The sequence below is a fragment of the Coregonus lavaretus genome, assembly GCF_964263955.1.
Source record: "Coregonus lavaretus genome assembly, chromosome: 34".
In the NCBI taxonomy this organism is placed as follows: domain Eukaryota; kingdom Metazoa; phylum Chordata; class Actinopteri; order Salmoniformes; family Salmonidae; genus Coregonus; species Coregonus lavaretus.
In genome coordinates, this window is record NC_140021.1 from 2330262 (window position 1) to 2356432 (window position 26171).

Here is a 26171-nt window from a genome sequence, read left to right on the forward strand (position 1 = left end):
ACCTGGAGGTCCAATATCAGTGATTGACCCAAGTCCTCACCTAGATCACTGATAGAGGGGTACGACAGACCAGAGCCCTCACCTAGATCACTGATAGAGGGGTACGACAGACCAGAGCCCTCACCTAGATCACTGATAGAGGGGTACGACAGACCAGAGCCCTCACCTAGATCACTGATAGAGGGGTAGGACAGACCAGAGCCCTCACCTAGATCACTGATAGAGGGGTACGACAGACCAGAGCCCTCACCTAGATCACTGATAGAGAGGTACGACAGACCAGAGCCCTCACCTAGATCACTGATAGAGGGGTACGACAGACCAGAGCCCTCACCTAGATCACTGATAGAGGGGTACGACAGACCAGAGCCCTCACCTAGATCACTGATAGAGGGGTACGACAGACCAGAGCCCTCACCTAGATCACTGATAGAGGGGTACGACAGACCTTAAGGAAAAAGAGGTCCTAGCCAATAAATGCACCCCTACAAAAGTGATTTGACGCTTTAGAGGTGAGCTGTGATTGGTTGCACCTTTGTTGTCGGCGGCGATGAAGCCCAGAATGTTTTCGTGACGCAGCATGACCGTCTGGTAGATCTCGGCCTCGCGGAACCACGAACGCTCCTCACGGGAGGAGAATATCTTGACTGCCACCTCCTCGCCTCGCCACTTGCCCCGCCACACCTCGCCGAAGCGGCCCTTCCCGATGCTCTCCTGGAGGATGATGGTCCGGGCTATGGTCCTCTGTACCAGCAAGGGCAGACCTGGGAGGAAGAGGAGGAGGAAGGTGAGGAAGAGGAGGAAGAAGAGGGGAAGATAAAGAGAAGGAAGAGGAGGTGGAGGAAGAGGAAGGTGTTTTAGAAAAACTGGTCTTGCTCTGCAATGTACAGTTCATAGAAACACCAGCAAAGACTCAATCCAAAGGAAGACATGAAAATTACCTGGAACAAACGGCAGTTTAAAAAGTTATCAAAGTAAATGGCTGTGCTACGTCTTTTCAGACAATATAAAGACATTTAAACCTTAAACCCACTCACTCTCCCTCTCCACCTTAATGTCGACAAAATCCAGGCAGTCTGTGGATTGATCTACCTGCCTCGATAAAGAGCAAAACATTGAGCTGGGTCAACCTTTATGATCCTACTGTCACAATGAAATCCAAATCTAAAAGCCCGAAACAAGGAAACATTGATAGGGTTGGTGTGGACTTAGCCAGTCTGCCATATCTGACATCTCTTGATACCACCAGATCTGACATCTCTTGATACCACCATATCTGACATCTCTTGATACCACCAGATCTGACATCTCTTGATACCACCAGATCTGACATCTCTTGATACCACCAGATCTGACATCTCTTGATACCACCAGATCTGACATCTCTTGATACCACCAGATCTGACATCTCTTGATACCGCGCAGAAATCCACTTTGCCCCATACTGGAAAATCATCCAAATATTTATTCACACTTTTCCCCACTAAACATTCCCAGGAAGATGATTCTGAATTAAAAACCAGGTAGCCTAGAGGTGTGGGTTTACATGCCAGTCCTGATGGTGAGCTGTTCATTTCTGGTCGGAACGAGATGACACTGTGTCCTTTCCGTGTGCCAGTTCTCACACCACGTCTCCTGGCTGGCAGGGCTGGCGCCTGGGGGTGAGAGAAGTTTTACAGCAGCTCTGTCAGCGCCACCCTGTCAATACAGCCACGAACCGCTCCAATAACGCCACCCTGTCAATACAGCCACGAACCGCTCCAATAACGTCACCCTGTCAATACAGCCACGAACCGCTCCAATAACGCCACCCTGTCAATACAGCCACGAACCGCTCCAATAACGTCACCCTGTCAATACAGCCACGAACCGCTCCAATAACGTCACCCTGTCAATACAGCCACGAACCGCTCCAATAACGCCACCCTGTCAATACAGCCACGAACCGCTCCAATAACGCCACCCTGTCAATACAGCCACGAACCGCTCCAATAACGTCACCCTGTCAATACAGCCACGAACCGCTCCAATAACGCCACCCTGTCAATACAGCCACGAACCGCTCCAATAACGCCACCCTGTCAATACAGCCACGAACCGCTCCAATAACGCCACCCTGTCAATACAGCCACGAACCGCTCCAATAACGCCACCCTGTCAATACAGCCACGAACCGCTCCAATAACGCCACCCTGTCAATACAGCCCCGCTCCAATAACGCCACCCTGTCAATACAGCCCCGCTCCAATAACGCCACCCTGTCAATACAGCCACGAACCGTTCCAATAACGCCACCCTGTCAATACAGCCACGAACCGCTCCAATAACGCCACCCTGTCAATACAGCCACGAACCGCTCCAATAACGCCACCCTGTCAATACAGTCACGAACCGCTCCAATAACGCCACCCTGTCAATACAGCCACGAACCACTCCAATAACGCCACCCTGTCAATACAGCCACGAACCGTTCCAATAACGCCACCCTGTCAATACAGCCACGAACCGCTCCAATAACGCCACCCTGTCAATACAGCCACGAACCGCTCCAATAACACCACCCTGTCAATACAGCCACGAACCGCTCCAATAACGTCACCCTGTCAATACAGCCACGAACCGTTCCAATAACGCCACCCTGTCAATACAGCCACGAACCGCTCCAATAACGTCACCCTGTCAATACAGCCCCGCTCCAATAACGCCACCCTGTCAATACAGCCACGAACCGCTCCAATAACACCACCCTGTCAATACAGCCACGAACCGCTCCAATAACGCCACCCTGTCAATACAGCCACGAACCGCTCCAATAACGTCACCCTGTCAATACAGCCACGAACCGCTCCAATAACACCACCCTGTCAATACAGCCCCGCTCCAATAACACCACCCTGTCAATACAGCCACGAACCGCTCCAATAACACCACCCTGTCAATACAGCCACGAACCGCTCCAATAACGTCACCCTGTCAATACAGCCACGAACCGCTCCAATAACGCCACCCTGTCAATACAGCCACGAACCGCTCCAATAACGCCACCCTGTCAATACAGCCACGAACCGTTCCAATAACGCCACCCTGTCAATACAGCCACGAACCGCTCCAATAACGCCACCCTGTCAATACAGCCACGAACCGCTCCAATAACACCACCCTGTCAATACAGCCACGAACCGCTCCAATAACGTCACCCTGTCAATACAGCCACGAACCGCTCCAATAACGCCACCCTGTCAATACAGCCACGAACCACTCCAATAACGCCACCCTGTCAATACAGCCACGAACCGTTCCAATAACGCCACCCTGTCAATACAGCCACGAACCGCTCCAATAACGTCACCCTGTCAATACAGCCCCGCTCCAATAACGCCACCCTGTCAATACAGCCACGAACCGCTCCAATAACACCACCCTGTCAATACAGCCACGAACCGCTCCAATAACGCCACCCTGTCAATACAGCCACGAACCGCTCCAATAACGTCACCCTGTCAATACAGCCACGAACCGCTCCAATAACACCACCCTGTCAATACAGCCCCGCTCCAATAACACCACCCTGTCAATACAGCCATGAACCGCTCCAATAACGCCACCCTGTCAATACAGCCACGAACCGCTCCAATAACGCCACCCTGTCAATACAGCCACGAACCGCTCCAATAACGCCACCCTGTCAATACAGCCACGAACCGCTCCAATAACACCACCCTGTCAATACAGCCACGAACCGCTCCAATAACACCACCCTGTCAATACAGCCACGAACCGCTCCAATAACACCACCCTGTCAATACAGCCACGAACCGCTCCAATAACGTCACCCTGTCAATACAGCCACGAACCGCTCCAATAACGTCACCCTGTCATTAGAGCCACGAACCGCTCCAATAACACCACCCTGTCATTAGAGCCCAGCTCTGATAACACCACCGTCATTAGAGCCCAGCTCTGATAACACCACCCTGTCATTAGAGCCCTGCACAGCGGCAATAACGCCATCCTGTCATTAGAGCCCCGCTCTGATAACGCCACCCTGTCATTAGACGCCCGCACAGCTCTGCTCCCATTGTACCATGGCAGAGGCTGAGCCCATCTGAGCCAGAGATGGACCGATAAGATAACTGCTGCTTTCACTACACACTCACTGAGGGAGGGAGTCACTAGCTCTATCTGCCCCATCATGTCACAGCTGGGTATCTCTAAGCACTGTGCTGTAGCTACACTCTCTGGCAGAGTTATTCACACATTCACACAGAGACGCATGCTGGTAAGCGCACGCACTGAACATTAGTACACTCTGATACAATTGCACACACAAAAAGATAAAACAAAGAAGCAACACAACACAAGAAGCCACGCCTTAGCAGATAAGACACACCTTTAGGCTATGTTACTAATACAGCACATACAAAACAGACAAACAGAAACTTAATATAAAACATTAGCGGTCCTGCACGAGCAGAGCCCCCCAACCCCACGGCTACCTAACCTACCAGAACCGGAGCCAGAGGTGGTCATGTCGTAGATGAGGTCTTTGAGGGTGGAGCCCACAGTGAGGAAGGGGTGATCCATGGTGGGGTCCTCCTCGTTGGGCACACGGTGATGCACACCCACCCGGCTGTGGCAGATGTAGAAGACCAGCACCAGCACGAAGCACAGCACGCACACAGGCCCAGCGATCACTTCCGCCAGCGCCACAGGCCCCAGGGTAACCGGCTTCACCGTCGGCACTGCGGGGGGGGGGGGGGGGGTAGAAAGGGAGGGGAGAGAGTTAAATGAGTTAAAGGATTTTAAAGAGTTCGACACAAAAATCAGCTCTGGCCCATCTTCTCTGGTTGGACACGCCACAGTAGACATGAACTATTCATAAAGCATAGGAGTTCATCTACTTGGCAACTATCAACATATCAACATATTCTTTACAATTGTTCCATCTGAATGTGTAAATATCAGATCATTCCAAACCAGCTGTATGTGGAGAAGGTTCCGGGTGAATGGGCCTTTGGTTGAGATAGCATGATGAGACTAATAGTACACCCATTTGACCACAGTGCTGGGTACAAAAGGACAGGTAAACTACAATACCCAGAATACCCACACACCAGTGCCTACAATACCCAGAATACCCACACACCAGTGCTCCATTGACCTGGTCTTGGTTCCTTGGTCCTTGTCGTCGAAAAGGCATCCAATATATGAAAGCTATGACCAACGGAATAGCATGGCTCATACGCTTTATCATATGAGTATGTCTGTGTCATGAGTTTCTTCACCAAGTCATTAGTTATTCACAGGTCGTTATAGCACATGCCTAAAGGATGACCCATGTTGACTCGAGGCTCTAGCTGTATCAATAGTGACGGAAGATAAGCTTCTCAAACCCGAAAGCTGCTGGAAAATGTTGTTTTGATCACAAGACTATGATAAAGGCTGTGTTGGCTACTCAATAGCCTGTATTTTATCTCTAACAGTGAGGAAACAAGCAGAAAGAGAGCAGAAAAGTGCTCCTTCCATGACTCACTATGGGCAGCAATCTTTGTAAACATCGCTTGGGGAAGCTAGGAAAAATAATCAAAAAAAGGGTCAAGTTTGGGGTGAAGAAGTGTATTAAAGGCCTAGAACGGCACGCTCACTGGTCCAGTGGTTCTTAAACCTCTCCTCGGGGACCCCCAGCCACGCCATGTGTTTTGAGAGGTTGCACACCCGATTCAACTTGTCAACTAATCATCAAGCCTTTGACTAGGTCAATAAGGTGAGCTAGTTCAGGGCTACAACAAAATTGCGAAACATCTGGGGGGTCCTCAAGGAGACGATTTGAGAACCACTGCCTTGTATTAATGTCCTGGCACAGCGTGCTCCCTAGTCCAAGGCTTTCGGCAAACACTTTTTAAAAAGGTCAGAGGTGGGCTTACGTTGTGCAACGGCAGAGTTGGAGAAAACAGGGCCACTACACTGTGTGGGCAGAAGCCATCTGTTGTGTACAACACATACATTTCACTATACAGACAGCAATGCCAGAACCAAAACACTTAGTGTAGCTGGAATACGCCCATTCAAACACCTCCGCTAAAACCGGTATCGGCTAACCTAGGTTGATCCTTTAAACAGGATTCTGGGGCTCCTCCACCTATAGTGCATTCTCAGTAGGGATGGGGGGGTTTGAAATAATTTCACTATTCGAATAGTATCATCCATTTTTTTTATGAATATCCAGATAACATATACTTAACATGCAACAATTTCTAAGATTTTTATGAGCAACAGTTCATATATAAAGGAAATCAGTCAATTGAAATACATTCATTAGCCCCTAATCTATGGATTTCACATGACTGGGAATACAGATATGCATCTGTTGGTAACAGATACCTTTAAAAAAGTAGGGGCATGGATCAGAAAACCATTTGCCTCATGTAGCGTGACATCTCCTTCGCATAGAGTTGATCGGGGCTGTCGATTGTGGCCTGTGGAATGTTGTCCCACTCCTCTTCAAAGGCTGTGCGAAGTTGCTGGATATTGGCGGGAAGAAGTTGCTGGATATTGGCGGGAACTGGAACACGCTGCCGTACACGTCGATCCAGAGCATCCCAAACATGCTCAACGGGTGACATGTCTGGGGAGTATGCAGGGAATGGAAGAACTGGGACATTGTGTGCAGATCCTTGCGACATGAGGCCGTGCATTATCATGCTGAATCATGAGGTGATGGTGGCGGATGAATGGAACGACAATGGGCCTCAGGATCTCGTCACGGCATCTCTGAATTCAAATTACCATCGATCAAATGCAATTGTGTTCGTTGTCAGTAGCTTATACCTGCCCATGCCATAACCCCACCATGCGGTACTCTGTTCACAACATTGAATCAGCAAACCGTTCGCCCACACAACGCCATCTGCCCAGTACAGTTGAAACCGGGATTCATCCGTGAAGAGCACACATCTCCAGCGTGCCAGTGACCATCGAAGGTCAGCAGTTGCCCACTTAAGAAGTTGGTTACGACGCCAAACTGCAGTCAGGTCAAGACCCTGGTAAGGATGACGAGCACGCAGATGAGCTTCCCATAGACGGTTTCTGACAGTTTGCACAACGGAAGAATTTCTGCACAAACCCAGTTAATTCAGCTGTCCGGGTGGCTGGTCTCAGACGATACCGCAGGTTAAGAAGCCGGATGTCCTGGGCTGTCGTTGTTACACGTGGTCTGCGGTTGTGAGGCCGTTTGGACGTACTGCCAAATTCTATAAAACGATGGAAGAGAAATTAACATTCAATTCTCAGGTGAACATTACTGCAGTCAGCATGACAATTGCACGCTCCCTCAAAACTTGAGACATTTGTGGCATTGTGAAAACAGTACATTTTAGAGTGGCCTTTTATTGTCCCCAGCACAAGGTGCACCTGTGTAATAACTAGGGCTGACTCAATTTAGTCGACTGGTCGATTGTTTGGTCGATAGGCTGTTGGTCGACCAAGATTGCTTTAGTCAAGCAGTAGCAAAAAAATAAGAAATAAAAAATCTGATTCGTGCCTGTGAGTGGACTGATCCATTGTGGAGGCCGTGGGGATGGCACAGTTTCTACTGAAATTGTATATGGTTATATTATGTAAGAACAATGGTGCAACACAAATGAAACTACTATTTTATAACAAATGCTCTTTCTCCCGCGTTGGATAGTGGTCGCTGGCCATGGTTCTGAAACATCAGTGCTCTGTTGAATTGACGCATTTACCTAGACCATGTTGCTATGTGCATACAGTGAGGGAAAAAAGTATTTGATCCCATGCTGATTTTGTATGTTTGCCCACTGACAAAGACATGATCAGTCTATCATTTTAATCGTAGGTCTATTTGAACAGTGAGAGACAGAATAACAACAAAAAAATCCAGAAAAACGTATGTCAAAAATGTTATTAATTGATTTGCATTTTAAATGAGGGAAATAAGTATTTGACCCCTCTGCAAAACATGAATTAGTACTTGGAGGCAAAACCCTTGTTGGCAATCACAGAGGTCAGATGTTTCTTGTAGTTGGCCACCAGGTTTTGCACACATCTCAGGAGGGATTTTGTCCACTCCTCTTTGCAGATCTTCTCCAAGTCATTAAGGTTTCGAGGCTGACGTTTGGCAACTCGAACCTTCAGCTCCCTCCACAGATTTTCTATGGGATTAAGGTTTGGAGACTGGCTAGGCCACTCCAGGACCTTAATGTGCTTCTTCTTGAGCCACTCCTTTGTTGCCTTGGCCGTGTGTTTTGGGTCATTGTCATGCTGGAAAACCATCCACGACCCATTTTCAATGCCTTGGCTGAGGGAAGGAGGTTCTCACACAAGATTTGACGGTACATGGCCCCGTCCATCGTCCCTTTGATGCGGTGAAGTTGCCCCCTTAGCAGAAAAACACCCCCAAAGCATAATGTTTCCACCTCCATGTTTGACGGTGGGGATGGTGTTCTTGGGGTCATAGGCAGCATTCCTCCTCCAAACACGGCGAGTTGAGTTGATGCCAAAGAGCTCGATTTTGGTCTCATCTGACCACAACACTTTCACCCAGTTCTCCTCTGAATTATTCAGATGTTCATTGGGAAACTTCAGACGGCCCTGTATATGTGCTTTCTTGAGCAGGGGGACCTTGCGGGTGCTGCAGGATTTCAGTCCTTCATGGCGTTGTGTTTTACCAATTGTTTTCTTGGTGACTATGGTCCCAGCTGCCTTGAGATCATTGACAAGATCCTCCTGTGTAGTTCTGGGCTGATTCCTCACCGTTCTCATGATCATTGCAACTCCACGAGGTGAGATCTTGCATGGAGCCCCAGGCCGAGGGAGATTGACAGTTATTTTGTGTTTCTTCCATTCGCGAATAAAATCGCACCAACTGTTGTCACCTTCTCACCAAGCTGCTTGGCAATGGTCTTGTAGCCCATTCCAGCCTTGTGTAGGTCTACAATCTTGTCCCTGACATCCCTGGAGAGCTCTTTGGTCTTGGTCATGGTGGAGAGTTTGGAATCTGATTGATTGATTGCTTCTGTGGACAGGTGTCTTTTATACAGTTAACAAACTGAGATTAGGAGCACTCCCTTTAAGAGTGTGCTCCTAATCTCAGCTCGTTACCTGTATAAAAGACACCTGGGAGCCAGAAATCTTTCTGATTGAGAGGGGGTCAAATACTTATTTCCCTCATTAAAATGCAAATCAATTTATAACATTTTTGACATGCGTTTTTCTGGATTTTGTTGTTGTTATTCTGTCTCTCACTGTTCAAATAAACCTACCATTAAAATTATAGACTTATCATTTCTGTGTCAGTGGGCAAACGTACAAAATCAGCAGGGGATCAAATACTTTTTTCCCCCTCACTGTTTATAGCCTATCGGCTCTATAAAATATGCGATGCATGCTGAAAGTCATTTTCAAAAGTTTTCCCCAAAAAAACTTTTCCAATTAAATGTTGACTGCAAAGTAGGCTTACCTGGCAGAATGACATCATGATGATTTGTATCAAATCAGGTGCACCTTTGTTCAGCATACTCTGCAATCATATGTGCAGTACAGAAACCTGACAGGAGCACCGCTAGCCTAAAACAAATGAACTGGGACTAAAACTCAGCTGGGACATGCTTTCAAAATGGTGCTCTTCAACACCTGACACTAATGTAGTGGATTAGGAGTGGGCATCAAACCCTAGTCCCTGTGGACTGTTATTAGGAGTGGGCATCAAACCCTAGTCCCTGTGGACTGTCATTAGGAGTGGGCATCAAACCCTAGTCCCTGTGGACTGTCATTAGGAGTGGGCATCAAACCCTAGTCCCTGTGGACTGTCATTAGGAGTGGGCATCAAACCCTAGTCCCTGTGGACTGTCATTAGGAGTGGGCATCAAACCCTAGTCCCTGTGGACTGTCATTAGGAGTGGGCATCAAACCCTAGTCCCTGTGGACTGTCATTAGGAGTGGGCATCAAACCCTAGTCCCTGTGACTGTCATTAGGAGTGGGCATCAAACCCTAGTCCCTGTAACTGTCATTAGGAGTGGGCATCAAACCCTAGTCCCTGTGACTGTCATTAGGAGTGGGCATCAAACCCTAGTCCCTGTGGACTGTTATTAGGAGTGGGCATCAAACCCTAGTCCCTGTGGACTGTCATTAGGAGTGGGCATCAAACCCTAGTCCCTGTGACTGTCATTAGGAGTGGGCATCAAACCCTAGTCCCTGTGACTGTCATTAGGAGTGGGCATCAAACCCTAGTCCCTGTGACTGTCATTAGGAGTGGGCATCAAACCCTAGTCCCTGTGACTGTCATTAGGAGTGGGCATCAAACCCTAGTCCCTGTGACTGTCATTAGGAGTGGGCATCAAACCCTAGTCCCTGTGACTGTCATTAGGAGTGGGCATCAAACCCTAGTCCCTGTGGACTGTCATTAGGAGTGGGCATCAAACCCTAGTCCCTGTGGACTGTCATTAGGAGTGGGCATCAAACCCTAGTCCCTGTGGACTGTCATTAGGAGTGGGCATCAAACCCTAGTCCCTGTGGACTGTCATTAGGAGTGGGCATCAAACCCTAGTCCCTGTGGACTGTCATTAGGAGTGGGCATCAAACCCTAGTCCCTGTGGACTGTCATTAGGAGTGGGCATCAAACCCTAGTCCCTGTGACTGTCATTAGGAGTGGGCATCAAACCCTAGTCCCTGTAACTGTCATTAGGAGTGGGCATCAAACCCTAGTCCCTGTGACTGTCATTAGGAGTGGGCATCAAACCCTAGTCCCTGTGGACTGTTATTAGGAGTGGGCATCAAACCCTAGTCCCTGTGGACTGTCATTAGGAGTGGGCATCAAACCCTAGTCCCTGTGACTGTCATTAGGAGTGGGCATCAAACCCTAGTCCCTGTGACTGTCATTAGGAGTGGGCATCAAACCCTAGTCCCTGTGACTGTCATTAGGAGTGGGCATCAAACCCTAGTCCCTGTGACTGTCATTAGGAGTGGGCATCAAACCCTAGTCCCTGTGACTGTCATTAGGAGTGGGCATCAAACCCTAGTCCCTGTGACTGTCATTAGGAGTGGGCATCAAACCCTAGTCCCTGTGACTGTCATTAGGAGTGGGCATCAAACCCTAGTCCCTGTGACTGTCATTAGGAGTGGGCATCAAACCCTAGTCCCTGTGGACTGTCATTAGGAGTGGGCATCAAACCCTAGTCCCTGTGACTGTCATTAGGAGTGGGCATCAAACCCTAGTCCCTGTGGACTGTCATTAGGAGTGGGCATCAAACCCTAGTCCCTGTGGACTGTCATTAGGAGTGGGCATCAAACCCTAGTCCCTGTGGACTGTCATTCCTAAACCATTATACTGTCACAATCATCGCTATATGAGCCATGATACAATTCCTACCAAGTGGGTTAACCCTATTGGCACGATGCATAGGGTGTTTGCCTTTCACGCCAGTGACCCGGTCTCACTTCCTGGTCCTGCTACATTGGTGTCAGAAGTGGGAATACCAAAAGGCTAAAATCTCTTGGTGAGGTCACTAGGTTTTGTACACTTTAAGGTGTTATTTGTTATACAGGTAATTACATTTGTATGGCCTTGGGGACAATACAATTATCCTACCTAGACTAGCCTACAACACCACAATGCAATGAATATTGCATTATTGTTTCAAGTGAGTACTACCTAGACTAGCCTACAACACCACAATGCAATGAATATTGCATTATTGTTTCAAGTGAGTACAATTGAGTACAATTCTACTCTAGGCTGTAAACTGCAGTAAAAATGGCATTTGAATAATGGCGCAAAAGCACTGTTATTTGAATGTTTCATTCCATTTGGGTCAGTTGGGGATCTACTTTAGACAGATTATAAAGTCTAGAAAAAGGTACAGTATAGGACGGTCTGGCTGTATTTTTACTTCTGATACGGATCATCATTCTCCCATAGTCCTATGCTCCAAGCAGGCCCAGTTATTCAGGAAAGCTTCTTAACACGCCTCCTTTCCTATCCAAGTGCCGATTCCTCGACCTCGAAACGTCAATATAACCCTAAATATTTGTGATTTAACTTTTTTAATGTATTACCTTTTATGTGTGGCATAAACACGACCAGTCACAATGTTTTAATCTGATTAAAGGCTACTTCAAAAGTCTCCTGTAGGCATGTTCATCCACTACACAGCGCTTTCGGAAAGCATTCAGACTTTTTCCACATTTTGTGGTCCTCTGTAGCTCAGCTGGTAGAGCACGGCGCTTGTAACGCCAGGGTAGTGGGTTCGATCCCCGGGACCACCCATGCACAAAAATGTATGCACACATGACTGTAAATCGCTTTGGATAAAAGCGTCTGCTAAATGGCATGTTATTATATTAATATTATTGTTAGGTTACAACCTTATTCTAAAATGGATTAAATTGTTAGTTTTTTTCCCAATCAATCTACACACAATACCTCCTAATGACAAAGCAAAAAACATTTGCTAAAAAAATACAATAAATAAAAATGCAATTACATTTACATAAGTATTCAGACCCTTTACTCGGTACTTTGTTGAAGCACCTTTGGCAGCAATTACAGCCTCGAGTCTTCTTGGGTATGACGCTACAAGCTTGGCACACATGTATTTGGGGAGTTTCTCCCATTCTTCTCTGCAGATCCTCTCAAGCTCTGTCAGCTTGAAACTCAGTCAGAGTGATCACCTCCCTGACCAAGGCCCTTCTCCCCTGATTGCTCAGATTGACCGGGCGGCCAACTCAGGGATGAGTCTTGGTGGTTCCAAACTTCTTCCATTTAAGAATGATGGCGGCCACTGTGATCTTGGGGACCTTCAATGCTGCAGACATTTTTTGGTACCCTACCCCAGATCTGTGCCTCGACACAATCCCGTCTCTGAGCTCTACGGACAATTCCTTCTACCTCATGGCTTGGTTTTTGCTCTGACATGCACTGTCTACTGTGGGATCCTATTTAGACATGTGTGTGCCTTTCCAAATCATGTCCAATCAATTGAATTTACCACATGTGGACTCCAATCAAGTTGTAGAAACATCTCAAGGATGATCAATGAAAACAAGATGCACCTGAGCTCAATTTCTAGTCTCATAGCAAAGGGTCTGAATATTTATGTAAATGTGACATTTCATTTTCCCATTTTTTATAAAATGTGCAAACATTTCTAAAAACCTGTTTTCGCTTTGTCATTATGGGGTATTGTGTGCAGACTGTTGAGGATATAAAAATAAAATAAATCAATTTTAGAATAAGGCTGTAACGTAACAAAATGTGAAAAACTGAAAACTTTCCGAAGGCACTGCAATTCCAGCATCCAAACTGCACACCGACCATTTTTTTTGGGGGGGGGACACGTCGAGTTGGACTATTAAAGTCCCTTCGATCACTTCACTATTCCCTTTTTGTTTACAAAAATCTCATACAGAAGTTTCCGTCTTACCTAACTTTGCTGTTAAAATATAAAAACATGAGATACCAAACCCGTTCACAACGCTTGAGGTTCCTTGGGTCTCCACCGAACTAGGTAAATGTGCTTTAAACATTTTTAAAACACCTCATTGCTGGAACCAACCACAAAATACATTACAACTGGATGATCTGGTACAGCTCGGGCAATTTTAAATATTGATTGGGGACCTTCTAATTGAGGAATGTCATTGTTTTTCTTGAACATTTGTGTTGTGCTGTATTTTACTTGTTTTATATGGTATTTAATATTAAATTATATATGTAGGGCTCCCTTGTGAAAGAGACCCTGGTCTCAATGGTGACTCCCTGCTTCAATAAAGTTAAAATAACTAGAATCGAACAATTTTTTAAAACTTTTCAGTGTCAAAATAAACAAAAATAAATACTCACACAAGTATTTGAATACTAATGTCCATTCGGCTATACAAATAACCATGCACATCTCAAATTCTCAGACGGTTATTTCTGTCATAATTCTATTATTACTCTTGATTTCTGTGCTGATGGCAGTGTGGAATGATGTGTTTTGATGGAGTCGTCGTCGTCGTCGTCGTCGTCGTCGTCGTCGTCGTCGTCGTCGTCGTCGTGCCGGTAGTTTGGAACGGCCAGACAGCAGGCAGCTATGATTATTATAATTGATAGGTAAGGCTACTCAACACTGGTAATAGCACACAGGCATAATAAGAGGTGTGTGTGCGACTGAACGACACAATTGACGTGTGGCTTGAATAAATTGTGCATCTAAAATCAATGAATCAACCTTGAACATGAACATTTGTTGATGAAGTGATCTCAATATTTATAGATATACCAAATCAGGAATAAGGATGCAGAGGCACAAATAAGTCCAGTAATGGAGCCGTTAGTCGGTAGGTAGCTTAGTGGTTAAGAGCGTTGTGCCAGTAAGCGAAAGGTCGCTGGTTCTAATCCCCGAGCCGACTAGGTGAAAAATCTGTCGATGTGCCCTTGAGCAAGGCACTTAACCCTAATAATTTAGCAGACGTTCTTATCGCTCTGGAAAAGAGCGTCTGCTAAATGACTAAATTGTAAAATGTTAGGTAAGCACACAGCACCTCACTCAAACTACTCTCAAAGTGCAATGAATATGAATCCAATCTAAATCTGTTTTCTATCCTCGTTGAATTGCCACAGATGGCAGTCCACTCCTGATAACTGCAACAATTTAGCTGGACCACAATAAAAAAAACAACGGCTAACTGCACTAAGTTTGTATTGGGGCTGGCTAACTGCACTACGTTTGTATTGGGGCTGGCTAACTGCACTAAGTTTATATTGGGGCTGGCTAACTGCACTACGTTTGTATTGGGGCTGGCTAACTGCATTAAGTTTGTATTGGGGCTGGCTAACTGCACTAGGTTTGTATTGGGGCTGGCTAACTGCATTAAGTTTGTATTGGGGCTGGCTAACTGCACTACGTTTGTATTGGGGCTGGCTAACTGCACTAGGTTTGTATTGGGGCTGGCTAACTGCATTAAGTTTGTATTGGGGCTGGCTAACTGCACTACGTTTGTATTGGGGCTGGCTAACTGCACTAGGTTTGTATTGGGGCTGGCTAACTGCACTAGGTTTGTATTGGGGCTGGCTAACTGCATTAAGTTTGTATTGGGGCTGGCTAACTGCACTACGTTTGTATTGGGGCTGGCTAACTGCACTACGTTTGTATTGGGGCTGGCTAACTGCACTACGTTTGTATTGGGGCTGGCTAACTGCATTAAGTTTGTATTGGGGCTGGCTAACTGCACTAGGTTTGTATTGGGGCTGGCTAACTGCATTAAGTTTGTATTGGGGCTGGCTAACTGCATTAAGTTTGTATTGGGGCTGGCTAACTGCACTAGGTTTGTATTGGGGCTGGCTAACTGCACTAGGTTTGTATTGGGGCTGGCTAACTGCACTAGGTTTGTATTGGGGCTGGCTAACTGCACTAAGTTTGTATTGGGGCTGGCTAACTGCATTAAGTTTGCTATCAGATGTGTACTTATTAGGGGATAGCTCTCTGCTCTATTGAGATGCACCCATGAGGGAAGGGACTGACTGACAGTGAGACAGACGGGGACGTACCTGGGAAGACGCTGAGGTCGGGGTTCTTGTTGCACCAGTCGGTGACGCAGCACAACGGGTAGATGCCCGTGTCGTCCTTGGCGGAGGGCGCGCAGATGAAGGGGCGGTCGCGCGGGATCAGCTCGCTCTTGTGCACGCACATGCTGCGCTCGGCGGTGAGCCGGCTGCCGGACTTCATGACCGTCACGAAGCACAGGCCGTCCGTGGTGCACGTGGAATTGAGACAGCGCTGGCAGTAGCACTGCAGGGCTGGAGGGAGAAGAGTGATGGAACATAGGAGATTCAGGTAGAAATAAAGAGAGAGGTAGAGAGAGAGAGAGAATATAGGGGAGGGAACAAGAGAGAGAGAGAGGACAAAGGAAAGAGATTAATACCAACAAAATAAATGACTTCTGAAGGATTTCTTCCCCACAAAAGGAACTGAACAAAGCATATGATAAAATACCAGAGCGATTAACAGTGTGTGTGTGTGTGTGTGTGTGTGTGTGTACGATGCATGTTCTGAGTGCATCTACAGCTAGGCTAAAAGCAACAGATGAATAGCTACAGTGCAACACAGAAAAACTCAACAACACGTCAACAACAACGCTAGCCCGCTCCGAGGTGTTGTGATCTGTGGTGATCCACCTCACCACCCGTGGTCTCACTTCCTCTAAGCCAGCTTCCTTCTTGCTCAGCCCGTTTGCAGCCAGGACACTCGCAGATGGATGAAAACGGGAGACGTCGTCGTCGTCGTCAAGAGCGAGCCAGACTTTGTCCTACTCACAACACAAGCACTAACAGCTTGGTGTTGGTTTTAGGCCAACATATTTCCTATGAGCCCGTCTGGGCTAGTTTCAGTTGCTTCTCAGATAGCTTCTCTCTCCCCCCCCCCTCTCTATTTTTCTTTTCAGGCTACCTTTCATCTCCATCCTTTCACTTCTTTCTCTCTCTACATCAGCTAAAGGTTTAGTCTAATGGTATTGGGGGGGGGGGGGAAATCATCTACAGTTCTTTAACCGGTCTCCTCCCCTTCATCTACACTTAATGCAAGAAAGGCATTTTACTGTACTTGTGCATGCGACATTAAAAACTTGATTGAAGTGAAGTGGATTTAACAGGTGACATCAATAAGGGATCATGGCTTTTGACCTGGATTCACATGGTCAGTTCTATGTCATGGAAAGAGCAAGTGTTCCTAATGTTTCACTGACAGTGCAGATGTGCCCTCTAGCAATAAATGTGCATTAAGATGTGTATTTCACACTATGTTGAGGTACAAATCTTGAGTATAATCACATATCTTGTACTGTAGATATGTAGTGGTGTAATCATGTTATATGATGTACTGTTTTATCTTTTGTTTTATGTGTAATGTAAGTGCCTTAATGTGTTTGTGTTTTACAACTATGTGCCGTTTTCAAGGGATCGTTTAATAAGTTATTACTATTTGGTTTTAATATCATAATCTATTGAGCATAGTCAGACCTACACATTTCCAATTATTCCATGCAAAACAACTGCGCACATTTAGCTCTATCATCATCAGAGTCATACAGCAAGTAACTGCATGTGTTTCATGATCAGTAAACATCAACGATCATGTAAATTTCAGATACGTGAAGGTACCAATCCATTTGGCATGTACTTAGTTAAGCAAACGACATCATTTAGCTTGCTTCATCATAGATTAGGCTTTTGGGAAAATAGCTCGACATCGGCAAGTCCTCGTCCTGGTAAAGTTGTCAGTCGGACTACCGTCATCACCAATATAGATGGAAAGCAAATCAAAAAATATTTATATATAGTCATCTAGTTTATCCCCTGAAAGTCTGCTTGCTAACTAGCCACATTGAAGTGATCTGTAGTTAGCTTGTAGCTAGCCACATTGACATGATCCGTTATTAGCTAGCTAGCCAATTTGACGTGGTCCATCAATCAATGTAGCCTATATGTCTGTCAGCAGCAATCGTAATTAAAAACACTCTTAAAAACAATGTTGAAAAGGGAATCATGTTAGCTAACTTCGCTAGGTAGGCCTACATTGGTTGGAGAAAAAAGTACATTAGGTCTACTTCCCACTATATGTTTAGCCAACTGTACAAGGTTTCTACCGCAGCATGCAAAGTAAACATTATCAGCTAACAGTACCACAGCAAATCCGCCCTTCTGCTGCTTGACAGGCAGCCCACAAAAGATGGGAAATTTACCAAAACCACTCATACTTGTCAGGTATAGTTCACATTTATTTAATAAAATCACTCAAATATACAATTAATGGTGGCCAATATTGAGAGATATCGTGAGGCTACCCTGCGCATCTGAAATTACATGATCATTGATGTTTTCTGATCACGAAATTATCCAACCATTACGTAGGTTGGTGGAAATCCCCATCGACTGTAGACGTGTAAAAATGATGTTGAATAATAATAAACGACATTGATCAATCTGACTCCATTAGGTCCTCTGTAGCTCAGCTGGTAGAGCACGGCGCTTGTAACGCCAAGGTAGTGGGTTCGATCCCCGGGACCACCCATACACAAAAAAAAGATATACAGTGGGGAGAACAAGTATTTGATACACTGCCGATTTTGCAGCTTTTCCTACTTACAAAGCATGTAGAGGTCTAACTTTTATCATAGGTACACTTCAACTGTGAGAGACGGAATCTAAAACAAAAATCCAGAAAATCACATTGTATGATTTTTAAGTAATTAATTTGCATTTTATTTCATGACATAAGTATTTGATCACCTACCAACCAGTAAGAATTCCGGCTCTCACAGACCTGTTAATTTTTCTTTAAGAAGCCCTCCAGTTCTCCACTCATTACCTGTATTAACTGCACCTGTTTGAACTCGTTACCTGTATAAAAGACACCTGTCCACACACTCAATCAAACAGACTCCAACCTCTCCACAATGGCCAAGACCAGAGAGCTATGTAAGGACATCAGAGATAAAATTGTAGACCTGCACAAGGCTGGGATGGGCTACAGGACAATAGGCAAGCAGCTTGGTGAGAAGGCAACAACTGTTGGCGCAATTATTAGAAAATGGAAGACGTTCAAGATGACAGTCAATCACCCTCGGTCTGGGGCTCCATGCAAGATCTCACCTCGTGGGGCATCAATGATCATGAGGAAGGTGAGGAATCAGCCCAGAACTACACGGCAGGACCTGGTCAATGACCTGAAGAGAGCTGGGACCACAGTCTCAAAGAAAACCATTAGTAACACACTACGCCGTCATGGATTAAAATCCTGCAGCGCACGCAAGGTCCCCCTGCTCATGCCAGCTCATGTCCAGGCCCGTCTGAAGTTTGCCAATGACCATCTGGATGATCCAGAGGAGGAATGGGTGAAGGTCATGTGGTCTGATGAGACAAAAATCGAGCTTTTTGGTCTAAACTCCACTCGCCATGTTTGGAGGAAGAAGAAGGATGAGTACAACCCCAATAACACCATCCCAACCGTGAAGCATGGAGGTGGAAACATCATTCTTTGGGGATGCTTTTCTGCAAAGGGGACAGGACGACTGCACCGTATTGAGGGGAGGATGTATGGGGCCATGTATCGCGAGATCTTGGCCAACAACCTCCTTCCCTCAGTAAGAGCATTGAAGATGGGTCGTGGCTGGGTCTTCCAGCATGACAACGACCCGAAACACACAGCCAGGGCAACTAAGGAGTGGCTCCGTAAGAAGCATCTCAAGGTCCTGGAGTGGCCTAGCCAGTCTCCAGACCTGAACCCAACAGAAAATCTTTGGAGGGAGCTGAAAGTTTGTATTGCCCAGCGACAGCCCCGAAACCTGAAGGATCTGGAGAAGGTCTGTATGGAGGAGTGGGCCAAAATCCCTGCTGCAGTGTGTGCAAACCTGGTCAAGACCTACAGGAAACGTATGATCTCTGTAATTGCAAACAAAGGTTTCCGTACCAAATATTAAGTTCTGCTTTTCTGATGTATCAAATACTTATGTCATGCAATAAAATGCAAATTAATTACTTAAAAATCATACAATGTGATTTTCTGGATTTTTGTTTTAGATTCCGTCTCTCACAGTTTAAGCGTACCTATGATAAAAAATTACAGACCTCTACATGCTTTGTAAGTAGGAAAACCTGCAAAATCGGCAGTGTATCAAATACTTGTTCTCCCCACTGTATATGCACGCATGACTGTAGGTCGCTTTGGATAAAAGCGTCTGCTAAATGGCATATTATTATTATATTATTATTATTCGAATGCTAATAGGTCCATAGTCGTATCCAGTGCGTATAGCCATGGTAGCTAGCCTTGCATCACCACTAGGAATACTAGAAGATGCACGCGTCTAGGTTTACCGTTACGCAATTATTAAAGAGGCTAAGGAACAAGGAGCTAATATCTGGCAATCAATGTCAGCATTAAATTAAGTTAACCTTGGCTCAGAGATGCACAGTTAGAGACCGAGCATATATGCTTTGTATATTGTGAATAACATTTACCATTAGACATTTCACCAAATAATAATTCAAGCAATGTCCGACGAATAGAGAATAACACAGTTTCTCTGTAACAATAAATCCATAGAACTTACAATACAATGAAACATATACAAATTCATAGCTCTTTATAAAAACTTTTTGAAAACAATCCAAACATGACAATTTAATTTCACACTAACGTTACATTTAGTCAATTCAAGTTTCAATCAGTCGTCACACCTCTCCTGGCGTCAGTGACACCAGGACTTCCGTGAGAATGTCTCAACCTGGAGATTGCCACGGCGAAGGTGTAACCCTCTCCTGTGGGATGCAAATATACAGCCATCCATCCGGACAATGCCAAATTGAATCAACACAGCAGGCTCCCAAGCTAGCCAACCACCTCTCATTCTTCCACTACAGCACCACTCTAGTGAGTCCTTGGCTGCACTGACAGAGAAGAGCTTAGGCCTGCCAGAAAGGGACTCATTCATGCCCGACTGAGCCCCGCTCGACGCACCGCCTGGCAGGCAGCAATACCTTCTACTGATATCCTCCTCTCCTCCTTTCTCTATCCCCCTCTTCCGTCTTGATCCTCCTCTTCTCCCTCAGTCGTGGCGGCCTCTTGGCCTCTCCTCCTTTCACTATCTCCCTCTTCCGGATGATCTCCGCATGTGATGGTGCTTTGCTTGTGACACCGTCTGATTTATTTAGAATTCAAGGCACACTTAACCAGCATGGCTACCACAGCATTCTGCAGCGATATGCCATCCCATCTGGTTTGGGCTTAGTGGGACTATCATTTGTTTTTCAACAGGACAATGACCCAACACACCTCCAAGGCTGTGTAAGGGCTTTTTGACCAAGGAGAGTGATGAGTGCTGCATCAGATTACCTGGCCTCCACAATCCCCCGACCTCAACCCAATTGAGATGGTTTGGTATGAGTCGGACCACAGAGTGAAGGAAAAGCAGCCAACAAGTGTTCAGCATATGTGGGAACTCCTTCAAAACTGTTGGAAAAGCATTTAAGGTGAAGCTGGTTGAGAGAATGCCAAAAGTGTGCAAAGCTGTCATCAAGGCAAAGGGTGGCTACTTTGAAGAATCTCAAATATAAAATATATTTTGATATGTTTAACACTTTTTTGGTTACTACATGATTCCATATGTGTTATTTCATAGTTTTGATGTCTTTACTATTATTCTACAATGTAGAAAATACAAAAAAATAAAGAACAACCCTATCAGGGCTTTATGCAGACATTTTTTGCAAGGCCTAAATTGAACAACTTTGGCGCACAAAAATAAATGTAGGAGCACAATGAAAAGTATTTGAGGAAGAGTGTTTGAATGATAAGAAATTACAAAAAAGTTCATGAATAAAACATGTTGGGGTGTTCTATGCTCAATCAAGCACATTGTACCCTCAAATATTTGAGTCACTTAGGTGAGACAAACATTTTCATCTGCCCCTTTAAGGGCAGGAGGTTGCCGTGGTAACAGTGAAAATCGCATGTCTGTGACTGTCACTGAATCACAGGTCTCTTCCCTAGCACTCGAAGCAAACTCAAACTAACATTGAACAACAACCTAGTGTGTGAACAGAAGATGTAAATAGCCAAGAAACACGAGGACAGTCACATTTTAGTAGACTGGGTAAATTCGACCAACTTCTATGCCTGTGCTGTGGGGTTCTAAATTGTTTTATTATTTCAGCCCTTCACTTCAGTGCGCACAGCTGGAGTGAAGGCTGGGCGACATATCAAATTAATTTGAATGCATGTTTTGGCACGATAATCCAAATGCCTGTATCGCAAGAAACAAGTAAATGTTGTTCTCTTTTTGGTCTTGTCTCCTTCTGCACATTCCCAGTTACACACAGACACCAAGCCCCTCACAACACCTTCTGCACCTTCCCATTACACAAGACACCAAGCCCCTCACAACACCTTCTGCACCTTCCCATTACACACAGACACCAAGCCCCTCACAACACCTTCTGCACCTTCCCATTACACAAGACACCAAGCCCCTCACAACACCTTCTGCACCTTCCCATTACACACAGACACCAAGCCCCTCACAACACCTTCTTCACCTTCCCAGTTACACACAGACACCATGCCCCTCACAACACCTTCTGCACCTTCCCATTACACACAGACACCAAGCCCCTCACAACACCTTCTGCACCTTCCCATTACACAGACACCAAGCCCCTCACAACACCTTCTGCACCTTCCCATTACACACAGACACCAAGCCCCTCACAACACCTTCTGCACCTTCCCATTACACAAGACACCAAGCCCCTCACAACACCTTCTGCACCTTCCCATTACACACAGACACCAAGCCCCTCACAACACCTTCTGCACCTTCCCATTACACACAGACACCAAGCCCCTCACAACACCTTCTGCACCTTCCCATTACACACAGACACCAAGCCCCTCACAACACCTTCTGCACCTTCCCAGTTACACACAGACACCAAGCCCCTCACAACACCTTCTGCACCTTCCCATTACACAGACACCAAGCCCCTCACAACACCTTCTGCACCTTCCCATTACACACAGACACCAAGCCCCTCACAACACCTTCTGCACCTTCCCATTACACACAGACACCAAGCCCCTCACAACACCTTCTGCACCTTCCCATTACACAGACACCAAGCCCCTCACAACACCTTCTGCACCTTCCCATTACACACAGACACCAAGCCCCTCACAACACCTTCTGCACCTTCCCATTACACAAGACACCAAGCCCCTCACAACACCTTCTGCACCTTCCCATTACACAAGACACCAAGCCCCTCACAACACCTTCTGCACCTTCCCATTACACAAGACACCAAGCCCCTCACAACACCTTCTGCACCTTCCCATTACACAGACACCAAGCCCCTCACAACACCTTCTGCACCTTCCCATTACACAGACACCAAGCCCCTCACAACACCTTCTGCACCTTCCCATTACACAGACACCAAGCCCCTCACAACACCTTCTGCACCTTCCCATTACACAGACACCAAGCCCCCTTCCCCTGCCACTCATTACAAAGATTAGATCACTTCTTACTCTCTGACAAGCGTTTTCAACTCACTATTTGCATTTGAGGTTTGTTCCAACAGAAATATCGGTCATATGGACCCCGAAACACATTGAGACATTATTTTACTGTACTAGAGGAGAACTTACCTTTTCTAACGATACCCTTTTTATGTCTCAACTCCTCAAAACGTGCGCGGAGCAGACACTACTAAAACTGGAGTATCAAATGAACATTGATTCCGGAACATTCATGCAGTTTGCCGTACCGCTAGCAGCATTTTAGCATTTTAGCCTGTTATACTAGCAGTCCAGTCTTTTATAAAATGTGCAATAAGCATAAAAACACACTTATATAAAGGAACTGGCAACTCGTTCTCATTCTGAGAAATAAGGTAGAGGAAGCTTCTTGGTTTACAGCAGAGACATTCAATCCCCTTCCTGGATAAAATATCGCCGTTTCCCAAATTGTTTTGTGCATCAAAAAATAGCGCCACTTGTGTGTGCACTTCATGTAATACTGTATACCCCGGTATGGTACCGAAACGATATGACGGTATGAAAATCTGGATACTGCCCAACCCTACTGAACATGTCTACTTTACTGTGCTGTACTGTGATCTCCAAACTTGTGAAACATAGATTAATGATTATTTCAGATTTGGTCCGGTCCGGACCAACCAAATGTGGTCTTGTTTGGGGGCAGAGCTCATTACAATAATAGCCAATGTGTAGAATAATATCCAAATATGCAAAAGAAGGATACTGCATATTTTTTACCTTCGTGTACCTATTGAGGATACATTACCATGGAGAATGATATATCCATAATTATGCATTTCTGTATAGTACAGATTTTTTTTTTTTTATAAAATACAAAACATATTGTGACATACACCAGATAGGTGCAGTGAAATTTGTTTTACAGGGTCATCCATAGTAGTACAGCACCCCTGGAGCAAATCAGTGTTAAGTGCCTTGCTCAAGGGCACAGATAGATTATCACCTTGTCGGCTCGGGTATTCGAACCGGGAACCTTTCGGTTACTGGCCCGACGCTCTAACCGCTAGGCTTCCTGTCGCCCTATCCATCAGGGACCCATGGTGTAATTCCCATGGTGTTTTTTGTTTGTCATACAAAATCTGAGTCAAAGCGTAATTCCATTACTGTGGATACAACAAAATAATGTGCTCAGAAGCACTGGGGGCTTTACACAACCTTAATCGTTAAGGATTCGCTAGGTACGCTAGGCTAGAGTAGTAGCATTGGGGCGTGGTGGTGCGTTGCTTTACGATTCATCCCACCGCCTGCCCTCCAGATCAGGGACACTGTGTACCAGCCCAGGCAAATAACACCTTAATCTCTCATTGATGGCTCCAGCGGAGGATATTTTGTCTAGCGGAAATGTAGTTTTGCATTCCAATAAGGCAGCGGGGGCTCACATCCTCCATCCCAAGAGAGGGAGACAGACTCTGGTCCTCGGTGGAGAAAAAAAAAGTGAATCTATCAGCAGCATACCTAACACTTAAGAGAGAGGCTGCTGGCACACAGGGGACAGCTCACGGTCTCAGCTCTGTAACTGCTAGGTAGAGGGAATAACTGTCATCCACCATGCCTTAAACCCGCTAAGCTGCTAAGGCGACTAGGCCAGACCATAGGCAGGTGGACTCTGTAAGAGACTTGAGGCTAAAAAGAATGCTGGCCTTGACCCAGAGAGAGCCAGTGGCTGGCTGCAGGCTGCCTGGAACATTAGGGAGACGCGGGGGGCGAGCGAGAGAGTCGATAAATGAGTGTCGGGGGATTTATTTGGGGAGGCTGGCATGGTCACAGCACAGTGCAGAGGGCATTGCCGAATTGGTTTCGGGTAGGACTCAAATGGAGTGGACAGATGACATTAACATTCAAAAAGGGCACAGTGGTCCACAGGCAAGGAATAGCAGTCGGCTGGATAGGTAGACAGCGACTGACAAATGGCAAACATGAAAAACAGAGTGAAATAAAAAAAGAGCATCTACTAAAAGTAGATGAATGTAGCTGTCCAGTGAAAAATCTCACTTTTAAAAAGTTAATATCCTGTTAACTCATACCCAAATAAAATGTTGTTGACTCGTCCTATACTCGAATGTGGCCAAAGCATTAATTGGAAAGAAACAACAAGTATAGGCTACATGAGATTATGGACAAAAGAGCAAGATAAAAAAAAAATGTATGTGAGAGCTCTGGAGCAGGTTTCCATCAAGGATCTCTCTCTTAAATCCATTTTAGAATAAAGCTGTAACATAACAAAATATAGAAAAAGTCAAGGGGTCTGAATAAACAAACACAGTGAATTCGGAACGTATTCAGACCCCTTGACTTCTTCCACATTGTTACGTTACAGCCTTATTCTAAAATGGATTAAATAAAACAATTCTCAATCTACACACAAGACCCCATAATGACAAAGCAAAAACAGGTTTTTAGAAATGTTTGCAAATGTATTAAATCTTAAAAACAGAAATACCTTATTTACATAAGTATTCAGACCCTTTGCTAAAGAGACTCGAAATTGAGCTCAGGTGCAACCTCCTTCCATTAATCATCCTTGAGATGTTTGTAAAACTAGATTGGAGTCCACCTGTGGTAAATTCAATTGATTGGACATGATTTGGAAAGGCAAACACCTGTCTATATAAAAGGTCCCACAGTTGACAGTGCATGTCAGAGCAAAAACCAAGCCATGAGGTCGAAGGAATTGTCCGTAGAGCTCCGAGACAGGATTGTGTCGAGGCACAGATCTGGGGAAGGGTACCAAAACATTTCTGCAGCATTGAAAGTCCCCAAAAACACAGTGGCCTCCATCATTATTAAATGGAAGAAGTTTGGAACCAAAGACTCTTCCCTGAGTTGGCCGCCTGGCCAAACTGAGCAATCGGGGGAGAAGCGCCTTGGTCAGGGAGGTGACCAAGAACCTGATTGAACTCTTTGGCCTGAATGCCAAGAGTCACGTCTGGAGGAAACCTGGCACGCTCCCTAGAGTGATGCATGGTAGTGGCATCATCATGCTGTGGGGATGTTTTTCAGCGGCAGGGACTGAGAGACTAGTCAGGATCGAGGCAAAGATGAACGGAGCAAAG

General features: G+C 45.7%; 1 protein-coding gene across 2 annotated transcripts in view; it reads right to left on the minus strand.

Moving 5' to 3' along the window:
- The window catches only part of LOC311109125 (TGF-beta receptor type-1-like), a 68572-nt gene that overhangs the window by 31289 nt on the left and 11112 nt on the right, over nucleotides 1–26171 (minus strand). For both annotated transcript variants that reach the window (XM_084151937.1, XM_084151936.1), the window contains exons 2-4: nucleotides 15549–15797; nucleotides 4506–4742; nucleotides 534–764 (exon numbers count right to left, since the gene is read on the minus strand). In XM_084151937.1, coding sequence (XP_084008063.1) covers nucleotides 534–764; nucleotides 4506–4742; nucleotides 15549–15797 — 717 coding nt within the window. The remainder of the gene's footprint in view (nucleotides 1–533; nucleotides 765–4505; nucleotides 4743–15548; nucleotides 15798–26171) is intronic.